Source organism: Falco punctatus (genome assembly GCF_963210335.1).
Source record: "Falco punctatus genome assembly, chromosome: 5".
In the NCBI taxonomy this organism is placed as follows: Eukaryota; Metazoa; Chordata; class Aves; order Falconiformes; family Falconidae; genus Falco; species Falco punctatus.
Genome location: NC_137584.1, coordinates 82,606,543 through 82,627,427, shown reverse-complemented (window position 1 = coordinate 82,627,427; position 20,885 = coordinate 82,606,543). Strand labels below are relative to the sequence as shown.

Below are 20,885 nucleotides of genomic sequence, written 5' to 3'. Positions count from 1 at the left end.
CTTCTAAAGACTGTTAAATCAATAATGGCTTAATTGCCTGTGGCTCTGTGCGCTTCCTATAAGCCGGTTTTGTTTGTAATGCATACGAAATCTATTTCAGACGAGACCCATTCAGTTTTGGGCGTTTACACTCCTCCCACCGTTGTGCTTTCTCATCCTTTTCCAGGTTTGTCTCAAGATGAGCTACTCCGGAAGGGGCTGCACGAGCACCAGAAGGATGCTTTCTGCCTGTGAACTTAAGGGGTTTAGGTCGCCCACCCTGGCGATTGTGCCACCTCAGTGAAATGGCTTGAGTAAGTACGCCTTTTTCCACAGACTTCAGTCTTCCAGCAGCAGCACTACCTGAGCGCCAGGCTGCCTGAGGCCGGAGGTGCCGGGCTACTGCTGCCGGCAGCCAGCCGGGCCTGGGGCAGCCGCAGGGCTGCGTGGTGGTCATGGCAGTGCTGCCCTGGGCTGGGGCCCGCTGGCTGGCTCTGGGTGCCGCTTGGGCTGGGCTCGGCGGTGGCGTTTGCTCAGCAGGGCCCTTGCATGGCGCTGGGAAGAGCCACGAAGGCCTTGTTGACGCTTCCCATTGGATTTGCGTTCAAGGACCAGGAGAATGTGCTGCACAGAGCTGAACTGGTGCGCTGGGGGGGTGGGTCAGGTTGGTTTGTTGGTTGGTTTTTTAATTTAGCCCTGGGTGTGGGCTCAATAGTTGGGTGTATTCAGACAAAACCGAAAGGGTGCCCTGAGAGGTGCTTCCACAGCGCAGCGGGGCAAAGGTTTCTCTTTCTGTAGGGAACAGCGATGTGAATTTTTTAGCTGCCTGCGGCACTCTGAGGCACTGAGGTGATTCTGAGTAGAAACAGCTTGAGAAGCCAGAAGGAACTAATGGCAGAATAAGTTGTGGAGACACAAGTTGCTGTGAGGGAGACCGCCTCGGACGGAGCTGAGCACAGCAGCGTCTCGCACCATTTCCCGCCATAAACCCCAACCACCACACCAGTGCAGCGGCTCCAGCTGGCGGTTGCTTCCGCGTGGGCGGGCGCACGGGCTGCCCCGGACGCCCACCGCATGCTTACCGCCGCGGCGGCAGCGGGCTGGAGGAGGCGCCGCCTCCCCTCACGGCGTCCCCTTCCCTCGCGGCGTCCCCTCACGGCACCTGTCCCGTCCCTCACGGAGCCGGAAGTGACGCGCCGCAGCCCTTTCGCCTCCGCTCGGAGCAGCCATGAGGGCCCGGCGGCAGGGCGCGGAGCCGCGGGGGGCCTCGGACACACCGGCAGCGGGGGGCCCCACCGTTAGCCCTCCCCGTTCGCGGGGCCGCGGCGGGGCGGCCGCAGCCGGTGAGGCGGCGCTGCCGGGAGGGGGCCAGGCGGAGGAGTACGTGGTGGGGCAGGTGGCCGGCAGCCTCCGGGCGGACGGGGCTGCCGCCGCGCCGCTCGCCCGCCTCTTCAGCGCCGCCGCCGCGCCGCCGGTGCTGGTGGCCGTGAGGGGGGTGAGTGCCGCGCTCCTGCCGGGCCGCCGCGGGGGGGCGGGCGCGGCGGGTGCTCTGGCCCCCGGAGGGCCGGGGGCTGCCGGGGCGGGGGTGTGGGTGGCGGCGCTGGCGCCTGAGAGGGGCCGAATGACGGCCGGGGGCGGCTTCCCGGGGCGCTCGGTCGGTAGTGCCTGCGCCGGGGGGACGGGTGGTAAATGGCTCGAGTGCAGGTCGCGATGGGCTGTCCCCCCGGGGCTGGGGGTGCCGTGACCGGGGCGGGTGGGCGAGCTGGCGGGGCTGCGTGTCAGAAGCACCGCTTCGTGCAGGTTTTGGCTTTGATTAGTGGCGTTTCAAATAAATTGCGACATGTAAAATAACTGTAGGGCGTTTCTGGAATTTTGTTTTTCAAGTTAATTTTTTTTAAAGGGAAATAAGAAAAGAAAGCGGACAGAAGAAGCTGAGGAAGTGTCAGAATACCAGAACTCATCAGTCACACAAGAACCTCCTGTAAAAGCAAAGAAAGCCAGAAAGAAGGAACTTTCAAAAGCAGAGAAAAACCTGGCAAACAGGTGAGTAAATAATATTTTTTTATAGCAAGATTTTAAAAAAATATATCTAGAGTAATCATGAGATTTCATATGAGTTCAGTGAAACAGTAAACTTCTAGTCTTCTTGAACCTTGTGTTTAAGAAGACTATTTTTAACAAGATTATGAAAATTTTCTGTAGTCTGCCCCAAAAGGAAGTAAATAATTGCTGCTTCTTTCGGTATGTGAAGTGCAGATCCCCTGTTGGAGAGCTAACAGGTCTAGAGGTTGTAGGTGGAGACAAAAAGTTCTGTGCATGGGGTGATGCTTTCTGACTGTAGTCGCCTTTATCCAGGAGACCTGCAGTCAAACAAAGGAGCAGAGGCAGTTGGAGCAGGTCCAAGGTACCAGAGTTGGTTATCCTGAACCACGCTTGTCCTCTGCAGTGACACAGAACTACTCTACTATACTGTCCGTTCTCTTACGTACTCTGAGTTTAACCGTGATGCAGTCAGTGCAGGCAGGAGGCTAGTTTCTGTACAGTGAAATTTGGCTAATGAAGTTTGCTTGGTTGTAGCCTGAGGCTAACCCCTTGCCCTCTGGTCTGGCACTGTGCATTGTTGCATCTTCCATGCCTATGAAACTTGTTTGCTGTTTTGGTGTTGGTACCTTTCTAGAGGTTTCTTCAGATCTGCTTACTTTTCATGCTATTATGATGACAAGTTTGGATAGATAGAGATTTGTTAGTGCACAGGTGGATCCCAAAGGATGGATTGATCTGAGTGTCCTGGATACTGGGAACAGTTACATCTCTCCTTAGTTCCATCCTGCAAAGATGAATTCCCCCCCCCTTCAATTTTAGAAATCAAATTATTTAATTCTGAATTCCTTCTTTATTATTCCTACTGAATAGTGAATGCAGTGCCTTGGGGACAGCAAATAGTTTTCCATATTACCAAACAGTCAGATATGTTTGTTTACTACATAATAAGCAAATTAATATTTGAAATATTGCATTGAACATGATCTAAAATGCAAGTTGAAACATCTATCTTGGAGGCTTAAATTCTTTAACCTTCAAAACTTTTTTTTTCTTCCCCCAACAATTATCATTTCTTGTCTTTTTTCTGATAAGAGAGAGCGCTTTGGAGCGGGCAGATGACGAGGAAGAGCAAAAACTGTTTCAGAACAAAAAGAAGCCAAAAAAAAAGGCCTCTCATACCATCGCCAAAACAGTTGATTCAGACACAGGCACAACTGTAAAACAGCAAAAGAAAAAAAACGTGGCTGATGAGATGGTAAACAGAAGAACAGTGTTTGTTGGAAACTTGCCTGTCAACTGTACTGTTCAGGTACGTGAGTGGATTCTGTCAGCTAAAGGAACGAGAAGAATTACAGTAGTCCTTAGTTTGAGGGAATGTTTCCAGCTGAGAAGTCACACATATTTTTGACTAAAATTGGTGGTTTGGGAAAGTAGAGAACAACACTCATTATCGGAAACCATTAGAGGCAGTCTCTTTTGTTCACTGCAGTTAGTTAGGCTTTTTACAGCAGTGGATGCAGTTGTTCTTTCTGCAGTAGAAATGGTTAGGGTTTTTTCAATGAACAGTGACTTAATAGATGAGAACTAAATTACAAAGTTAGTCTGCTTCTAATTTTTAATGCAAGTAATACTTCAGATTGTTGTATAAAATATATTAAATTTATATTTCTTTTATATATACACTGTGGAAGAAATATAAACTTCTTCCGTAGTAGGTGGTACAAATTCAGTTTTGGCCATCTGCAGAATAAGAAGCTGGCACAAGAAACACAGAAACACTTATAAATTACTTGCATATTTTAGTAGCGCTTTAACGGACCTTGTGTAATTAAAATGAAAAGAATGTAAAAACAATCTTAATGATAAATACGCAACAATAATTCTTACTACCAGGATGCAAAGATGTACTGAATATGATATTTTCTGTTTAGGCAGTGAAATCTCTTTTTAAAGAGTACGGACAAATACAATCCATTCGATTCCGGTCTTTGGTACGTTCTTTTCTCTTAATGTTATAAAAAAAAATACATATTTTTTGATCTCAAAGGGTAGTATTCCTAAAGTCTTTTATCTTTGTTAGTTCAGAATCTGGTTTGGGTGTGCGTGGTTTGCCATTAGAGGAAGCCTTGGAGATTTTACCACGGAGGCACCACAGATGCATCTTTCATCACATTTTACTCTTCCTCTAGTGGCAGTTGGCAGTAGCAGAGCTGTATTCTCTCTGGAAGAAGAATGCTTTTATTATTGCTTGTTTAGCTAAGGTATTACTTACCTGTCTTTAAATCATAGTAGCAAAGACACATTGATTATAAGTCAGTGCTTGCTGTAAAATAGTTGAAGGCAACAGTCTTGGAACTCAAGAAATGTAACAGATGAAGTCAAAGCCAGCTATCTGAGTTCTTTCTAGATCATCTCTAGGACTAGCCACTTCCATCATTTGCTCACTGTACTGGCTGCATTGCTTTGGGTGGGAATGGTACCGGTTTGAATTTCTCTTTGTCTTAAAGAACAAATATTTGAGATAAATTGATGCTAGGCCCACTTAACTAAAGATTTTTTTATCTTAAAGATTCCAGCAGAAGATACTTCATCCAAAAAGTTAGCAGCAATAAAGTAGGTTCCTCTTGTGAATTTTGTGCTTTATTTTTCAAGGCAAAAATAATTTTTAAGTGTTGGTTGTTCCATGTCTGGCTATAGTATTTTTTTTTATTTTGTGTTTCTTTGACACTTGTAGTTACCTTTGTGTACATAAGTTTTCTTAACAAATGAAAAAGAATCACGTACTTGGTGTACCGGTAATTCATTAAGTTGCATTTCTTACATTTTAGGAAGGAGGAAGATGTTAATAGTCTTTAATTCCTTGGGATATGTTTATGAGCCGAGGAAGCTTGATCAGGGTGCATATATAGGCCATATAAGATGTACAGTGGGACTCCCTTGGACATAAGGGAGTGCTTGATCTTTAAGAGAAACCAAGTTGTTACTGTGCACAAAACAAGGGGAGGCGTAAATGTGTTTATCAAGAAGTGCTTGTGCACTGCCCACCATCAGAATTATTTAAACAATATGTGTCTTTTTCATGTTCCAGACATAAGGTGCACCCTAATGCGAAGTTCATTAATGCTTATGTTGTATTTAAGGAAGAATGCGATGCTGTTAAGGCTCTAAAGGCGTAAGTCTCAGTTTTGTTCCTCATTCCCTGTTGAAGAGGTAGATTTGCAGATAAATTTAAACTCTATTCTCTTTTGCTTGAATCAGAATAAAATGTTTTTTCAAACTTCCAAGTAAATTTGTGTTTGGGATAATGCTGTGCACTGACATTGTGAATTAAGTAATGCGTACTCATTTTATTTTTAAAACTTTTTCTTTTGGCTTACAAAAGAAATGGAACAGAAATTGCTAGTGGATTTCACATCAGAGTTGACATTGCATCAAAAAGCAGTTCAGTAAGTAACACATGTGACTAGAAAATGCCTTCTTTATAGTGTGGTGTTTGTTTTTTCGGGTTTTTTTCTGCATCAGGTAACTTCCTGTCTTGTATCTCTTGTTTTCTTTAGCATGACAATAAACGATCTGTATTCTTGGGAAATCTCTCATATGGTAAGTCTAAAATGGGCTGTTAGACATCATTACTTAACATCTATGGAATATGTTGACATTGCAGGTTTTATTTATTGATGTTTAGGGTAGCATGTTTAGGGTAGCTAAAAATCTTTTGCTGGAATTGATTTTTTTAAATACCTTTTTTATTTTTTTAACTGAAACTCCTGAAGGGGTTTTAAGTTTCTGGCAAGTTCTGCAGCTTAAATTTTTTTCTTTATTGTAGCTAGAACTGCAAGCACTTTTAGTTCTTGTTGTTGCTTGGCAGGTTTTAAATAAATATAACAACTGCATATGTTATAGCTTTCTGAATGTTAAACATGTACTGGTACCTGTTTGTGAGCTATTTCCAAGTGATAGACAGTGATGGCTTCTCATTTTGATGCCATCTGTGAGCAACTGTGTCAAGGCAGCTGTTGGCAATTCTTGTTAGCCGCATGGAGGCGGTTACTGTGTAGTTGAGGTCACTGCTTGATGAATATTCAGCTTCTTTTGAGTAGACCGGAGAGCAGATTGAGGGATTGCCATCAGGCGTGGTCCAGATGAGGGTGTTAATGGACTCAGGGTGCTTGGGACGAGCATCATACTTGGGGGTGGTGCGGATGCGTAAATACACAGGATGAAGGTGTGCCTGGTGCTTGTGGCCTGACATGCTGCCAGTAATGCCGAAACAAACAGGCTTTAGACTTCAGCCTAAACCTTGACCCGTCTGAAGGTCTGGACAGATGACAAATCTGATTGTGGTGATGTTACTAGTGCCTGTGGTGTAGAGCTTGTGTCAGTACTGTATGTTCTTCAGTGCATCCTGCAGAAAGAAGAGTTTGGATGTTTGCAGCACTCTGAAAATTACTTCAGCAGCTTGAACTTTTCTCAGAACATCTAAGTCCCATTGCTGTAATTAAACCTGTACTTTTAAATTCAGCCCCGCCCCTTAGAGATGCGGTTATATCTGTGTAAAGGGATTTACTGTAGTATGAAGTGTAGCTATACAGAAAAGAGAATAACCTGTACTTGGTACAGCACACTTGTCAGTTAGCATAGGCACCAGCGTGAGAAAGCCTCTCACATCCAGCCGTTATCAGAATAATTGTACCTCATCTGTGGCTGGAAACTGTAAATCCCTTCTCCCCCATTCAGCTAAAATCCACGGCTTGGTCAATGAGCAGTAGACTTCAGGAGCTGCCAGCTCAAGCTCATTATCATCAGCACTAATTCGTAGAGATTCTGGCATAAGAAGGAGCTATGAAAATATAGCACAAATCTTAATTTCCACTGCATTCAAACCATAAAGAAATTATTTGAAAAATATATTTTGGTCTTTGCCTTCCTTGTTTTGTGTGATTTATGTTGTACTCTTCAAAGCTGAGAATCGGTAACTGTCCAAGTAAATAGCCCTTTATAAAGTCTGCGTTGTTAACTTGCTGGAATTTTTCTGAACCACTGATATTTGTGTACCCTTTATATGTATGTTTGTTTGTATTTACAGTTCAGGTACAATAGTTGGGTTTGGGCCAGGCTTCTAAAGCTGTGTGTCTGACTGAGGAGGCATGTTTCATTGTGCTTGCCTGCAGACATCAGTGACGATGCTGTGCGAGAACACTTTTCTGTCTGTGGAGGTGTAGTAGCAGTGCGAATTGTGAGAGACAGAAATACCGGCTTGGGTAAAGGCTTCGGCTATGTTCTCTTTGAGGTACGTGTGAATGGTGGGGTTTGGGGCACCGGCAAGTCTTCAAAACCTGCATTAGGATTTGCCTTTAGAGCCTTTTAAATTTTTTCTTTAGTAATTTTTTTTTTATTTGTATATGATATTAAGCGGTAGCATTGCTGTGTGTGTTAAAAGCAGCTTGGAAGGCCAATTCTGTAAGAGCAGGTACAAAGCAAAGCAGAGTGTTTCAGGTTGCGTACAAAGAAAAGCTGTAAAACTTTGGGGTAAAAGAAATTAACTTGAAGGGAAAGACTTAACGGAGGGACAGGTGAGTTTGCTTGGTCTAACCAGTGTTCTCCTGTTTCTTACATGTCAAAAATGTCCCTTGCAGGTGATTTGCTTACTGGCTCCCCATTTTGGATCCAGTACGGCTTGCTTTGTCATGGCAGTCTCCCAGCCTCATCTTCCTTAGTTTATGTCCTGCAGTCCAATACCCTTTCCCCGCCCCACACCCCCCCCCCCCTAGTTTCTCCTGCAATCTCTCTGCCTCTGTCTTTTCCATCTCATGTAAGCTGTTTTGTAGCCCATTTTCAAGTATCTGCCTTAAAGGGTGGGCTACATGGGTGTGGTGTTCCTGGGCAGAGATGGTGTGTCATTTGATAAGAGCAGTTTGAGTGTTCTCTTGTAAAATCTTGCTTATGAAGAATTAAGGGCAACATTTTATTTGAAAGCCATCAACGGGAAGTAATGCTACTTTCAAACTGTCTGTTCGCGTAGAACACGGATGCTGTACACCTTGCTCTGAAACTCAACGAGACTGTTCTGATGGGAAGAAGGATACGAGTGAAGCGCTGCGGAGAGAAGTGGAAAGCACCACCGAAAAGCTCGTCTCGTGCTCCTAAGGACAGAGCTGATACCACATTAAAAACCAAGCGGCGCTCTACCGGTTCCTTTGTTGGTGAAAAAGCAACCCCCTTGAAAAAACGCGGAAAACCAAAAAGGCCAAAAACTGTTGCTAGAAACAAAGCTGGGAAGAAGAAAGGGTCCTCTGATAAAAATCCAATGTATAGAAATGTTAATTATTCTTATAAAGGTTGATGTACAGAAGAGTGTTTTGTCATAAATTTTGTTTGCTAGTACAGCTGTGGGTGTTCATATTCCCCGTGTTGGGCACATGTCCGTTGCGGCCGCATGGCCACTGCACCGTTCCATTGCTGTGTCCGACTCCTGAAAAAGTGTCTGTGAGGACATGAAAATATTTTTTCTGGGGTTAGGCTGTTTTTTTCTGGTTTTTGTTTTTTATTTAACTGTTAAGCTTCAGTTTTACAAGACTTGGGTGGTGAAAAGCTGATACTGGCGGAGTGGCGTTACGGCCGGGCTGCCCAGCGGGGGGGACCCCCCATGCCCCCCCGACGAAACCGACCTCGCCGGGGAGGGCTGGTGCCGCCGCAGGCACTGGCGGAGCCACCCCGAGCCGGCGCTGGCTGATGACGTCAGCGGAAGCGAGGCGGGGTCCTTTCTGCCCGCCCGCTCGCCCCAAGGTGCCTGCGGAGCTCGGCGCCGGCCGCGCGGCGGGAGGGGGCGGCGGCGGCGCGGCGGGACCTGGGCCCCGGGCACAATGATGGTGGGCAAGACCAGCGCCATCGCGGCGGGCCTCTGCGGGGCCCTTTTCATCGGCTACTGCATCTACTTCGACCGCAAGAGAAGGAGCGACCCGAATTTTAAGAACCGGCTGCGGGAGCGTGAGTGTCCGCGCCGCCGCCGCAGGAGCCGGCAGGGCGGCACGTGGTGGGCCCGCAGCGCCCCTCCCCCACCCCCCGCTCCCCGCCGCCGCCGCATCGCGGCCTTCCCGCTCCCCTCCCTGCGGGGGCACGGCCCTGGCCGCGGGTACCGGCGGGGGGGGAAGGCGCGGGAGGCTGCGGCGGGGCCGGGAGCTCCGGCCGCTCCTTGTCGCTCGCCACCCCCTCACCCAGCGCGGGGGCCGGGGCTGGCCGCAGCCCGCGCTCCGCGGCCGGCCTGGGTGCTGGGTGACCTCTGGCTTCCGCGCCAGCACCTTGGCGTGGCAGTACTTGGCCTCTTTTTCTGTAAATCCCGTTGTCCTGCCCGGCCGCACCGCTGTCGCCGCTGCCTTGACGTGGTGACGCTGATTCTTTTTTTGCTTCTGGAAGGCGAGCAGGTAGCAGCGCGCGATCTCTTGCAGGGAGGTTGTGTCTGTGCTATGGCAGCAGCCCTCGCCTGTTTCACCTGCTGCATTCTTAACCCTCCTGGCAGCTCTGTTACTGGCTTCCAGGATAAGAATGAATGCCAGAGAAAACTGTTGATTCATCCAAAATGTAGAGCTCTTCTCCCGTGGCTCTTCGTTATTTCACATCTTCAACATTTATTTGTTTTAACAATGAGCAAAGGGTTTACATGTGACTGTAGCCACGAGTACTCGAGGTAGTCGAAGTCATCCAAGGTACTCGAAGGATTCATGAGAAATAGGCAGATACTTGTTTCCGGGTTGTTTCTGTCACGGCAGTATGTATAATATTCCTTTGATAACTAATCTGAAGATAAGGAATTACCATTAAGGTAAACTTTCCCAGCGAGTAATCGTAACATGGTTGGCAGTTTCATGGATGGAAGAATCAATAACTAGATGGGTTAATAAGCATTCACCTGATGATGTTTAAACATAACTTAAAACAGTTTGATTCTGTCCTAATGGATGGAATTTCCTGAGCGACCAGTATTGACGCTTAACAGTGTAGTACTTCCGCTTTCTGTGGGCTCATCCACAGCAAATTTTACCTTTCAAATACTTCATCTTCAGGCCCTTGCTCTTGTATGTAGGATCTTAGACACGCTTGTTGTGCATTTTCCAGGTACTTTTTGCCCTGCCCTGGAAGTCGTTGATGGGGAATTTTTAGCACAGTAAACTGGTGTGTGCTTGTCTTGCACAAGCAAACTCGATTTTTGGCAGTATAATCAACCACATTCTTTCTATGACATTTAAAGATGTGGTAGAGGAAATACCGGATTACATTAGATTTTTGCAGAAGCACTGAAAATTACTTTTGCATCCCATTGTTTTCATTACCTGAGCTCTCCAGTAATGGTCTGAATAAACCTTAGACTTGCTCGGATTAAGAATTAACATTTTCTTTAGAGTAGAAAAAAACATTGTGGTTTGTTAGGGAATGGCTGTTGTCATTTGGAGGACATCACTGTGTGACTTAACGATCCTTGGACATGATACGCGTTTAGTTGTAAGGCTTTACATAATATTAAGGAATTTGGTTTTATTTTTATTTTTTAGTACTGTACTTCTTTACTGTGGATGCTTCTGTAGAGGTGCCAGTGATCTGATTATTACGTTTTTACTGATGGCTAGTAAGGCTTGGGCTGTAAAATACTTGACCAAAAAGGTCTGATGCGGAAGCCAGTGCAGTTTTTTAGATGAAGGTATACGGTTTCTTGGGCAATAGTAGAGGTATTTGATGAAAAACTTGTAGAAAATGCCTTCAGAGCAGATCTTTTCCACCAATGTTCTTAGGATAAGATTGTTTTTCAACTTCTAAGATGCAGTGTCACCAAAACTGGGGAAGGACACGAGATCTGACATGTCAGTGGATTGCCTGGCTTATTTGGTCAAGCTGACATGCTGATTAGAACCAATATTTTTTTGCCACCCTGGTTACATTGTACATCTCTTTGGGCTGTGTTAGGACCAAAGTTTACCCATCATAAAAAGGAGGTGACCAGATTCAGGTTTCTGGGGGGAAAAAATGGTGATTTCCTGGGAGACTTGAAAAACTGCTGGACTTTGGTTTTCCAGATGTCTTAATCTTATTTATTTAGCAGGTTTTGTGTTTTTTTTAGGCTTTGGTGTTGCTAGTTTAGGGGCAAGTCCATGTTTAATCTTGGGACCAAAAGATAACAAAGCTATAAACATCTGGAGCTACTTAGCTTCCACAGCTATATTTAAGGATGATAAGATTTTAGATGTGTTCACTGTTCGTGTTTTTGAAGGAATGTATAGGATGGAACTGTTCCCTATGCAAGTATGGATGTTGAGCTCTTCATCCGGAGACAGCCAGCATTTCTGACCGTGCTGAACTTTGCGCCAGAGCACCCTCTGCCCGGGCAGCTGCGGGAGAGCAGAGCAGCAGGCAGGCTTCGGGGGTGGGACCTGAAGATGCAAACGGCTTTTTGGTCGTTCTGTTTGTGGGGCTGGTTGTGAAGCTGCTGGGGTAACTCAGGGGCTTTTGCAACCCTTAGCAGCACGACAGGTTGTCTGTTGGTTCACATTTGAAACTTAACTGCCCGTGTACAGGAGCTGTCCCTGAAGGACCTGCAAGTCACGTGCAGTTTGGGAGCTGCAGTAAGCTTTCTGTTTTGAATGGATGCGTGTGCATTTCTGTGTCAGCTAAGATTCCTTCTACTGCCCCTACCCTTTCTTAAAATGTGATAATGTCTTTAGAAAAGAGGGAAGGGTTTCATTTTCTTGGAGGTCCCTGGGGGAAACCAGAAAATTTTGGGGTTTTTTTTTTTTAGGTATCTCCCCTCACCACCACCACCACTCGGCAAGCCATCACTTTTTGCTATTTTTTTGTCCTCTGTTACAACTGTAACACTTCTGGCTGTTGCAGAGATACTTTACAACTACTGTTACCAACCCCTATGGGAAGAATTGTAAATACCCTTTAGAGCTACTTGTTTTTTGTAATTATTTTAGCTAGTGGACTTTTAAAGCGACCTGTAAAAATATATTAAGGAGAGGAAGAAAAATTGCACAGTAATCAGTTGAAAGATTCTGTAGATCAGTGTTCAGTTTTCAAATCTTGGTGATTCTTCACATTCCTTTACTATTTTCAGATTAAAGTATATGATTTTATATGTGTTTTATCAGTGGGCAAAAGCTTTCATTAAATAGTTACAGTTACCAGCATGTCTTTTTTTTTTCCCTTTACCTCTGAATGCTTAACCCAGTGAGTGATAACCTGTTGTAGTATTTTAGAAGATGTCATTGTCACAACAAGAAAACACCAGTTTCTCATGAAACTGATGTACAGATATTAAGCTGTTACTCTTTGTACTCTTCATTGACCATTTCACTGAATGTTTCACTACAGTTGCAATGTGGCTTGCTTTGATAGGGGAACATTCCAGATGCTACTCTTTCTTCCTGCTCCCTCCCACCCCCTTTTCTTTATTTAATGTTTAGGATTTTATTTAGTAGCAAAACTGGTTTGTGTAGTAGTGCAGTTTAAAGTTTTGTGCAAATGAATGCTTCAGAGAACTTGGAGTGAGCTAATTGAAGGCACCAACTTTCAAGAGGTGAATTCTTCTTTGATACTGCATACAACCGTAATGATAGAAGTATAGTATCCTACAGGTCTATAAGATGCATTTTCCTGTATATGGTGTTGTAAAATAACATACACGGGTCAGTAACTTGTAGAAATTCGGGTGCTAAGGGTAGTGAAGGTATTTTAGAAAGTAAAAGAGTGATCTGTGTAGTGAGAATGTGAACTTCCTTTATATTGTCCATAAATTTCACATGTTACATGATCACTAGTAGGAAATAGTATTCCTGAATGTCTACATCATCTGGACAATTTCACATTTTTAACTCATTGCCATTAAAACTGCTAGTCTTATTTGGAAGTATTTCCAGCTTGCAGTGTTGTCTCAAAAGAAAAACCAGGGCTGTGTGACCGTTCTTTGTCAACATGGATGTTCACTGGGCAGACACGGAGGACAAATAGTGAGAGTGCAGTTGTTTAACCATAGGCTGTGTTTAAAAGTTATATCGGTGTAACTATTTCAGTTGATGAACTGGTGACTTACAAAAATGATTATTCTGAGGAAGTGAGCAGTATAACCGTAATTATTCTTTCTTGTATGAAGAGCTGCTGCTATAAAATAACTTTATACCTGCCTAATTGCATTAAAAGCAAGCTATAGCTCATTATAATTACACTAGTTTTGCTGGAGTGATATAACTTTATGTTGCAGACCAACTTTATGCCTCTAGGTTGGGCAGTTAAACCTGTAAATGTTCCATCTGTAGATGCTTGCTTTCCTCAGATTTCAGAAACTTATGCTCTGCTGTGGGGTGGTGAGATACTGCCACCTATTTAACTAGTTCCCAAGTCTTTGCTACCAGGCAGCTGGGAAAATACACTTACGTACTTACTGTAGCCTGCTAAGGTTCCTGTTGGTGGTGCACCACATAGTTCATAATGAGACAGTGTTGGCTTGTAGGCAGTTTGGTGGTTTATCATTGTTAGAAATCACATAGAGAAGTCCTGCGTTACTCTAATTCTCTTTCCTTCTCCATGCCTCTAGTGCGTGGGGTGTGCGCTGCTGCAGGTCCTGCACAGGTGGTGTTTACGGTAGCCAGCAGCACAATTGCCATTTTGAATTGCTGTGCCACTGCCAGCCCTCGTTAGACCTCTAAACTATATTCTGTTGCAGAGAGTGGGTTGCAGTCTTGTGTTCAGACTTCAATATTTGGAATATATTACCAGTTTTTTTATTTGAAAGATAACTTTGATTTGTTCCTGGTTTTGAACTATAATCTGAAGGCTTTTTAAATGCAAATTAAAAATGTAAGACATTTTTATTTTTACAGGAAGGAGGAAACAGAAGCTTGCCAAAGAGAGAGCAGGGCTTTCCAAGGTAATACTGTGTTCAATAGTGCAGTGCTATTTTAAAAGACGTTTCATCTGTATTATTTGTAAGATTTGTTTAAAGATCTGTTTTGATTCCAGCATTACAAACATTTCTGCAAATACGCAGTCTTTAATTTTTTTAATACTCACAAATAACCATATGAAATGGTTGTTCCTTTTGCTGTGTCAGATAGAGGCCTTGTACTAGAAAGTACATTTACTGTGTGTTTTGATGGTGTTTTTCTCTTTGTAGTATATGCAAGGACTTTCCAGACTTAAAAATCATTGAAGTGGTACACCTAAAACTGAACTTGATATTTTTTTGCTGTAAGCCTGTGATTTCTCTTTCTTTATCACCAGTGGATCTTGGAAGATAAGATAGGTTTATCTTAACCAATTGTAAGAAATACAGTTGTGATAAACATAATGCACCTTAGAATTTATATTTGCTACAAAATTGTGCACTTAATAAACTGAGTAGAGGTATTTCAGGCTCTGTCTCTCTACAGATTTGCGATGTTATGATACAAGACCTGAGTCTGATTTTCAGAAACATTCTGTATACGTTTAGCTCAGTGGTGACACTTTTACTTGGGTTTTTTTTGTGTTTGGGGTTTTTTTTACCAGTTTCAGTGTTAACAGTGTCACAGAATCACAGAATGGTTGAGGGGCCTCTGGAGATCGTCTAGTCCAACCCCCTGCTAGGTTCTCCTAGAGCAGGTAGCACAAGATTACATTCAGGCAGGTTTTGAATGTCTCCAAAGAAGACGACTCCACAGCCTCCCTGGGCAGCCTGTTCCAGCGCTCTGGCACCCTCAAGGAAAAGAACTTCTTCCTCATATTCAGATGGAACTGCCCGTGTTTTGGCTTGTGCCCATTGCCCCTTGTCCTGTCGTTGGGCTCCACTGCAAGGAGCCTGGCCCCATCCTCTTGACACCCGGCCCTGAGATCTTTGTAGACATTGGTAAGATCCCCCTCAGCCTTCTCCTCTCCAGGCTGAACAGGCCCAGCTCCCTCAGCCTCTCCTCATGAGGCAGATGCTCCAGCCCCCTCATCACCTCCGTAGCCCTCCGCCGGACCCTGCCCAGCAGTTCCCAGTCTCCCTTGACCTGGGGAGCCCAGCCCTGGACACGGCGCCCCAGGTGCGGCCTCCCCAAGGCAGAGCCGAGGGGCAGGATCACCTCCCTGCACCTGCTGGCCACGCTCCCCCTCACACACCCCGGGGTCCCGCTGGCCCCTCGGCCACCAGGGCTCACTGCTGGCTCACGGGCGACTTGCTGCCCACCAGAACCCCCAGGTCCCCTCCGCAGAGCTGCCCCCCAGCAGGGCAGCCCCAGCCCGTACCGGTGCGTGGGGCTGCTCCTCCCCAGGGGCAGGACCCTGCTCTTGCCTGTGCTGAACCCCACGAGGTTCCTCTCCGCCAGCTCTCCAGCCTGCCCAGGCCTCGCTGAAGGGCAGCGCAGCCTGCGGGTGTATCGGCCGCTCCCCCCGGCTTCGTGTCACCTGCTGAGGGCTGAGGGCACGCTCTGTCCCCGCGTCCCGGTCACTGATGGGCAAGTTGAACAGGACCGGACCCAGCACTGACCCCTGGGGAACACTGTGGGCCACAGGCCTCCAGCTGGACCCTGCGCCGCTGGTCACAACCCTCCGGGCTCTGCCCTTCAGCCCGGTCTCAGTCCACCTCGCTGTCCCCTCATCCAGCCCACGCTGCCTGAGCTTACCTACGAGGATGTTATGGGAGACAGTGTCAAGAGCCTTGCTGAGGTCAAGGTAGGCACCATCCACTGCTCCCCCCTCGTGTACCCAGCCAGTCATTCCATCACAGAAGGCTATTAGGCAGGTCAGGCATGATTTCCCTTTGGTGAATCCTTGCTGACTGCTCCCTGTAACCTTCTTTTCCTCCACATGCTTAGAGATGATCTCCAGGATGAGCTGTACCATCACCTTTCCAGGGATGGAGGTGAGGCTGACCAGCTTGTAGTTTGCTACTGTGGCACCTCTCTTGTTCTCCATGACCTTTCAAAGGTGACGGAGAGTGGCTTCACAGTAACATCTGCCAGCTTGCTCAGCACTTGGAGGTGCATCCCATCGGGGCCCATGGGTTCATGATCTTTTAACCCAATCCTCCTTGACCGAGGGGAAGTCATCCTTTCTCCAGACTCTGTCTCCAGAGTCTGGGAAACCCAAGGGCTGGTGTTGGCAGTAAAGACTGAAGCAAAGATGACGTTCAGTAACTGCCTTCTCTGTATCCTTCATCACCAGGGCACCCACCTTACTCAGCAGTGGGCCTGCATTTTCCCTAGTCATCCTTTTCCTACCTAGATCTAATTCCACACAGGCCTTAGCTTTCCTTGTCGCATCCCTGCATGTTCTGACAACGTTCCTATGTTCCCCCCAAGTGGCCTGTCCCTTTTTCCACATTCTGTATGCTACCTGCTTCTGTTTGAGTTTTGCCAGAAGCTCCTTGCTCCCATCTGTGCAGGTCTCCTGCCTCCTTTGCTTGATTTCCTACTCATGGGGATGCACTGATCTTGAGCTTGGAGGAAGAGATGCCAGCTCTCTTGGAATGCCCCCCCCTACCTTCTAGAGTCCTAACCCATAGGATTCTTCCAAGTAGGTCCTTGAAGAGGCCAGAGTTAGCTCTCATGAAGTCCGGGGTTGCAATCCTACTTATTGCCCTGCTTCCTCCACGCAGGTTCCTGAACTCCACCATCTCACAGTCACTGCAGCCAAGGCTGCCCCCAACCTTCACATCCCCAACCAGCCCTCCTTTGTTTGTACAAGGTCCAGCAGCACACCTTGCCTCGTTGGCTTCTCTACCACCTGCGTTGAAAAGTTACCATTGGTGCTCTGCAGGAGCCTCCTGGACTGTGTGCACCCAGCTGTGCTGTCTTTCCAGCAGGTATCAGGGTGGTCGAAGTCCCCCATGAGAACCAGGGCTGTTATCGTGAGGCTGCCTCCACTTGTCTGTAGAAAGCCTCACTGACTTCCTTGTCCCGATCAGGTGGCCTGTAGCAAACACCTGCACCCGTGTCCCCCATGTTGGCCTGCCCCTTAATCCTTACCCATAAGCTCTTGACTTGTTCTGCATCTGCCCTGGGCAGAGCTCGGTACGTTCCAGTTGCTCTCCACGTAAAGGGCAGCCCCACCACCTTGCCTTGCTGGCCTGGCGTTCCTAAAAAGTACGTAGCCATCCATGCCGGCATTCCAGGCATGTGAGCTATCCCACCATGTCTCTGTCACTACGATGAGATCATGGCCCTGTGATCGCACACAGATCTCTAATTCTTCCTGCTTATTCCCTGTGAAGTGGCTGGAAGACGACGGACATGTTATGAGCAATCCAGACCAAGTAACTTTGTTGTAAGAGCAGGCCGAGCAGGCCGGAGCTGTAACAAGCTGCAGGTGTTGTGAAGGACATATGCAGGGCCAAGGGAGACAAAGACACTGTGTATTCACAGAGAGATAAGAGTTGGACAGAAACATGAGAAAAAGCAGGATGGCTGCACAAGGGAGCGGCGTGTGGGCACCACACCGGGACCAATCATAGGGGAGGTGGAAGCGTGTGAACGAGTAGTTTTAACCTGTCACCTTTTACTTAACAAAGCCTGCGTAGCATGTGTATTTTTAGCTGGGGGTATAAATTGCTGTGAGTCTATTAATAGCATCTGTAGAGTATAAATCGCTGTGTATCCCTTAATAAAGTGGCACTAACTTGATCACGTTGGTCGTATAAGTTGTGTCCGAGCCTTCTGCGTCAACAGTTCCCCACGCTGTGTGCATCGGTGTACAGGCAGTTCAGAGAGGTAATGGAGCACGCAGGTTTCCCAGGAGGGGTGCAAGAGGATCCACCACAGCCACACGCACACTTGAGGTGGCTGGCCTTGTGCTACTCCTCATGGGAGGCAGCTAAAGAACGTACATTGCTGCTCTCGTTGGCTTGGCTTATTCCCCAGCTGGATGCGGTAGTGTGAACGTTGCCACCTCGGACCCTGCCCCCTGGGTCCTTCAGTTTAAAGCCCACCTTGTCAAGCTGGCCAGCCTGCTGCCAAAGATCCCCCTGCCTCTTCTAGACAGGTGGATCCCATCTCTCCCTAATAGGCTATAGTCAAAGAATGTCCCGTTGTACAGCTGTGTGTGTGATTTCAGTTGATAATGTTTTCTGCTGACTTCTATTAACTGCTGTTTAAGGGCCAACTTATTTTTACTGTGTGTGTTACAGTTGCCTGATCTGAAAGATGCTGAAGCAGTTCAGAAGTTTTTCCTTGAGGAGATTCAGCTTGGCGAGGAACTACTAGCTCAAGGTAATAGCATAATTTTTTTTGAAGGGTAAGCTGTAAAATAGTTTTCTTTACCTTTGATAGAAGATGGGTTTTGTATACTAAGATCTTTTGAGGAGTCAAATTCACCTAGGAAAATCTTTACTTTTTTCTAACCCTCCGTATTCAGAAGACCCTGCAAGGGAGGAGGAAAGTAAAGTGGTTTCATTTTCGATAATTTCATTCACTGTTGGTGGGTGGTTTTTGTAAATGCTTTACAGTGTGGAAGAAGATTGATTTCAAAACATAATGATTTGTCATACAGGTGAATATGAAAAAGGTGTTGATCACTTGACCAACGCCATTGCTGTGTGTGGACAGCCGCAGCAGCTACTACAAGTTCTACAGCAGACTCTTCCACCACCAGTGTTTCAAATGCTTCTAACTAAGCTCCCTACAATAAGCCAGGTATGTGAAATGTTCCCTGTTGCTTTGATTTGAAAATAATTGAACTACTTCTCTTATCTACTACATCAGTCTGAGTATTGGTTTTTGTAGTACATTTTTTGTATATGTACAGTTAGATGAAAAGAAGTTTTTTTTCAACTGAGGCATTAAAAAGCGCATATGAAAAATACCATGTAGCGTTAATAGCAAACAGGGTAAAACAGAAATAAGAAACTTCTCTCATGCATAGCTTATGCTAAGATCTTCTGAAATAGAGATGTCTGACTGCAGCTCTGATACCGGATCCAGTTTCCCAAATACAAGTTGGGGGATCAGAAAAGCGGTAATTTCTTACGCTGGGTCTTGAGGTTGTTTCTTTTAATTATATATCCGTAAGCGTCTGTAAGTGCTATGAAAGTCCATTAGAATTAATCTGTTGCTAGCTGGTTGCTCGTGGGCCAGCTATAAACACAAAATATAACTAGCACCAGAACACGTGACAGTTTTGGAAGCTTGGGGGTTTCCCTGGTGATAAAAGTGTTCGTAGCTCTGTGTATGAAACGCCCTGCCGTTTTAGCCTGAGTACTGTGCAGGTAACGTTGTTAATATGCTAGCAGGTAAGTCTATTGTAGAATAAATGGTATGGTTTATTTTCTTGGAAATGCAAGAGTACTCTATAATGGTATTACCTCACCTAAAGCGGAGACTCAATGCTGTGCATCAGGCAGCTCTCTTTACTGCTCAGGCCTGTTTACGTTTTGGTTTAAGGTCCATATAGTTAGTAAGACCACTGAAAAGCATCAGGTACACAAGATGTAAAGGTTTGGGGAAACAACAGAGCAAAAATGTTTCCGTAGAGAACAGTGCCAAAAACCTCACAGAGGTCATCACTTGAGGCTAACAGGATGTTATTTATCTGAGTTTGGCTTTGTTAGGCATTGCACAGTACATAATTTCTGTGGAACTGACTTCAAAAAAACTTATGTCAAATAAATTACCATTTTTAACATTTATCAGTTTGTTTGGTAATTACACTGCTTAATGTTCAGTGTAAAATTACATTGCTTGATAATCAGTTGCCTACTGTCAATTTTATGTAATTGTGAATGAGTTTTTCTCCTTCTTACAGAGAATTGTAAGTGCACAGTGCTTGGCTGAAGATGATGTTGAATGAGGTCACACCACAACAGGGGAAAATAATGTTTTCTTACCCCAGAAGATGAGCATCAGTAGGGGGATAAAGGGGCAAACATAGTAGTTAATGGACTGTGTACCACATCGGGTTCTACCAGAGTTAAAATTAACTTTGTGTAGGTGGGTTTCGCAGGATTTTATTTATTATCCCAGTGAAAAGTGTATTTTGATAAGAATTCATTTTATAAATACACTGTGTTGAGTTATCAAAGTATCACTAACTTCATTATTATTAAAATATGCAGTTGTAATGTTGTACATATAAAGACATAAAACTACGACCTATTAAAAACCCAATGCTCATTTTTGAAAAAACAAAGTTATGGCAATAAAGATTTATCTGCACTTGTGTGTCCCTATAGTACTACTTTAAATTTCAGAACATTTGGTTGTCAGAGCAAATGATCTAAAAATGACTTAACATTAAAATTTATTTTTAATGTTATGGCTGGTCTTCCAATGCTTTTAATTACTTTTAAAACATTGTGTCATTTCCTAAGACAATAGATGTGATCATTTACACAGTAACTGATCACCTTACAAAGAGATGCAAATCAGAATGGTAATAGATGACTGGCTGCAGAAAGAATGACAAATCCATTTTTGTCAGGAACAATAACATCTAAATTGACAAGTCAAAACTGTATCTGGCAAACATGAAAGCTCTCTTAATGCAGGTGTCTGAAATAAAGCTCTTTGGAATAGAACCTGGGGCAGATTGTAAGACCAGAAAGGTTGCTTTTGGGAAAGCTTGAAAGCTTTTTGCAAGACAGGCAGTCAACATTTCAGTCTCTAGTCTTCAAGACCGTAGAAAGTGGTTGTTAACCATCTTTGGCATTTAGCTTTAAAAACGTAATTGCACTTATAAGGTAAGACAATGATATCCCCAGGCTATAAACTAGCTAAAGCTAATGGAATCAGAAAGATGTTGTAAAAGTTCGATATGGTATGGTACTGTAATGTTGAATTTCGCTAAGTTTTCCTTTGCTAGTGAAAAGGAGGCAGATAATAGACAGACTCAAGTGAGTAGCAGAAGCATACATCCGAAAGCAAGTT

At 45.3% G+C, this 20,885-nt stretch overlaps 2 protein-coding genes across 2 annotated transcripts; both read left to right on the top strand.

Moving 5' to 3' along the window:
* Positions 1 to 1,155: 1,155 nt before the first annotated feature.
* On the top strand, positions 1,156 to 8,374 carry RBM34 (RNA binding motif protein 34). The gene is made up of 10 exons (XM_080388929.1): positions 1,156 to 1,474; positions 1,880 to 2,022; positions 3,115 to 3,331; positions 3,954 to 4,013; positions 4,592 to 4,635; positions 5,111 to 5,194; positions 5,405 to 5,468; positions 5,580 to 5,622; positions 7,194 to 7,312; positions 8,045 to 8,374. Exons 1-10 carry the CDS (start codon positions 1,208 to 1,210, stop codon positions 8,363 to 8,365), a joined length of 1,362 nt encoding a protein of 453 aa, XP_080245055.1. The 5' UTR covers positions 1,156 to 1,207; the 3' UTR covers positions 8,366 to 8,374.
* Positions 8,375 to 8,777: 403 nt separating this feature from the next.
* Positions 8,778 to 20,174, top strand: TOMM20 (translocase of outer mitochondrial membrane 20). The gene is made up of 5 exons (XM_080388940.1): positions 8,778 to 9,009; positions 13,890 to 13,936; positions 18,152 to 18,233; positions 18,514 to 18,656; positions 19,765 to 20,174. Exons 1-5 carry the CDS (start codon positions 8,886 to 8,888, stop codon positions 19,807 to 19,809), a joined length of 441 nt encoding a protein of 146 aa, XP_080245066.1. The 5' UTR covers positions 8,778 to 8,885; the 3' UTR covers positions 19,810 to 20,174.
* Positions 20,175 to 20,885: the final 711 nt, after the last annotated feature.

What these genes read in the sequence shown, in the direction of transcription:
- TOMM20 (XM_080388940.1), top strand. Translation starts at nt 8,886, where the DNA reads ATGATGGTGGGCAAGACCAGCGCCATCGCGGCGGGCCTCTGCGGGGCC. An exon ending in TAAGAACCGGCTGCGGGAGC is followed by an intron (nt 9,010 to 13,889) that starts GTGAGTGTCCGC and finishes TTATTTTTACAG; the next exon opens with GAAGGAGGAAACAGAAGCTT. An exon ending in AGAGAGCAGGGCTTTCCAAG is followed by an intron (nt 13,937 to 18,151) that starts GTAATACTGTGT and finishes TGTGTGTTACAG; the next exon opens with TTGCCTGATCTGAAAGATGC.
- RBM34 (XM_080388929.1), top strand. Translation starts at nt 1,208, where the DNA reads ATGAGGGCCCGGCGGCAGGGCGCGGAGCCGCGGGGGGCCTCGGACACA. An exon ending in GAGAAAAACCTGGCAAACAG is followed by an intron (nt 2,023 to 3,114) that starts GTGAGTAAATAA and finishes TTTTCTGATAAG; the next exon opens with AGAGAGCGCTTTGGAGCGGG. An exon ending in TTGCATCAAAAAGCAGTTCA is followed by an intron (nt 5,469 to 5,579) that starts GTAAGTAACACA and finishes TGTTTTCTTTAG; the next exon opens with CATGACAATAAACGATCTGT.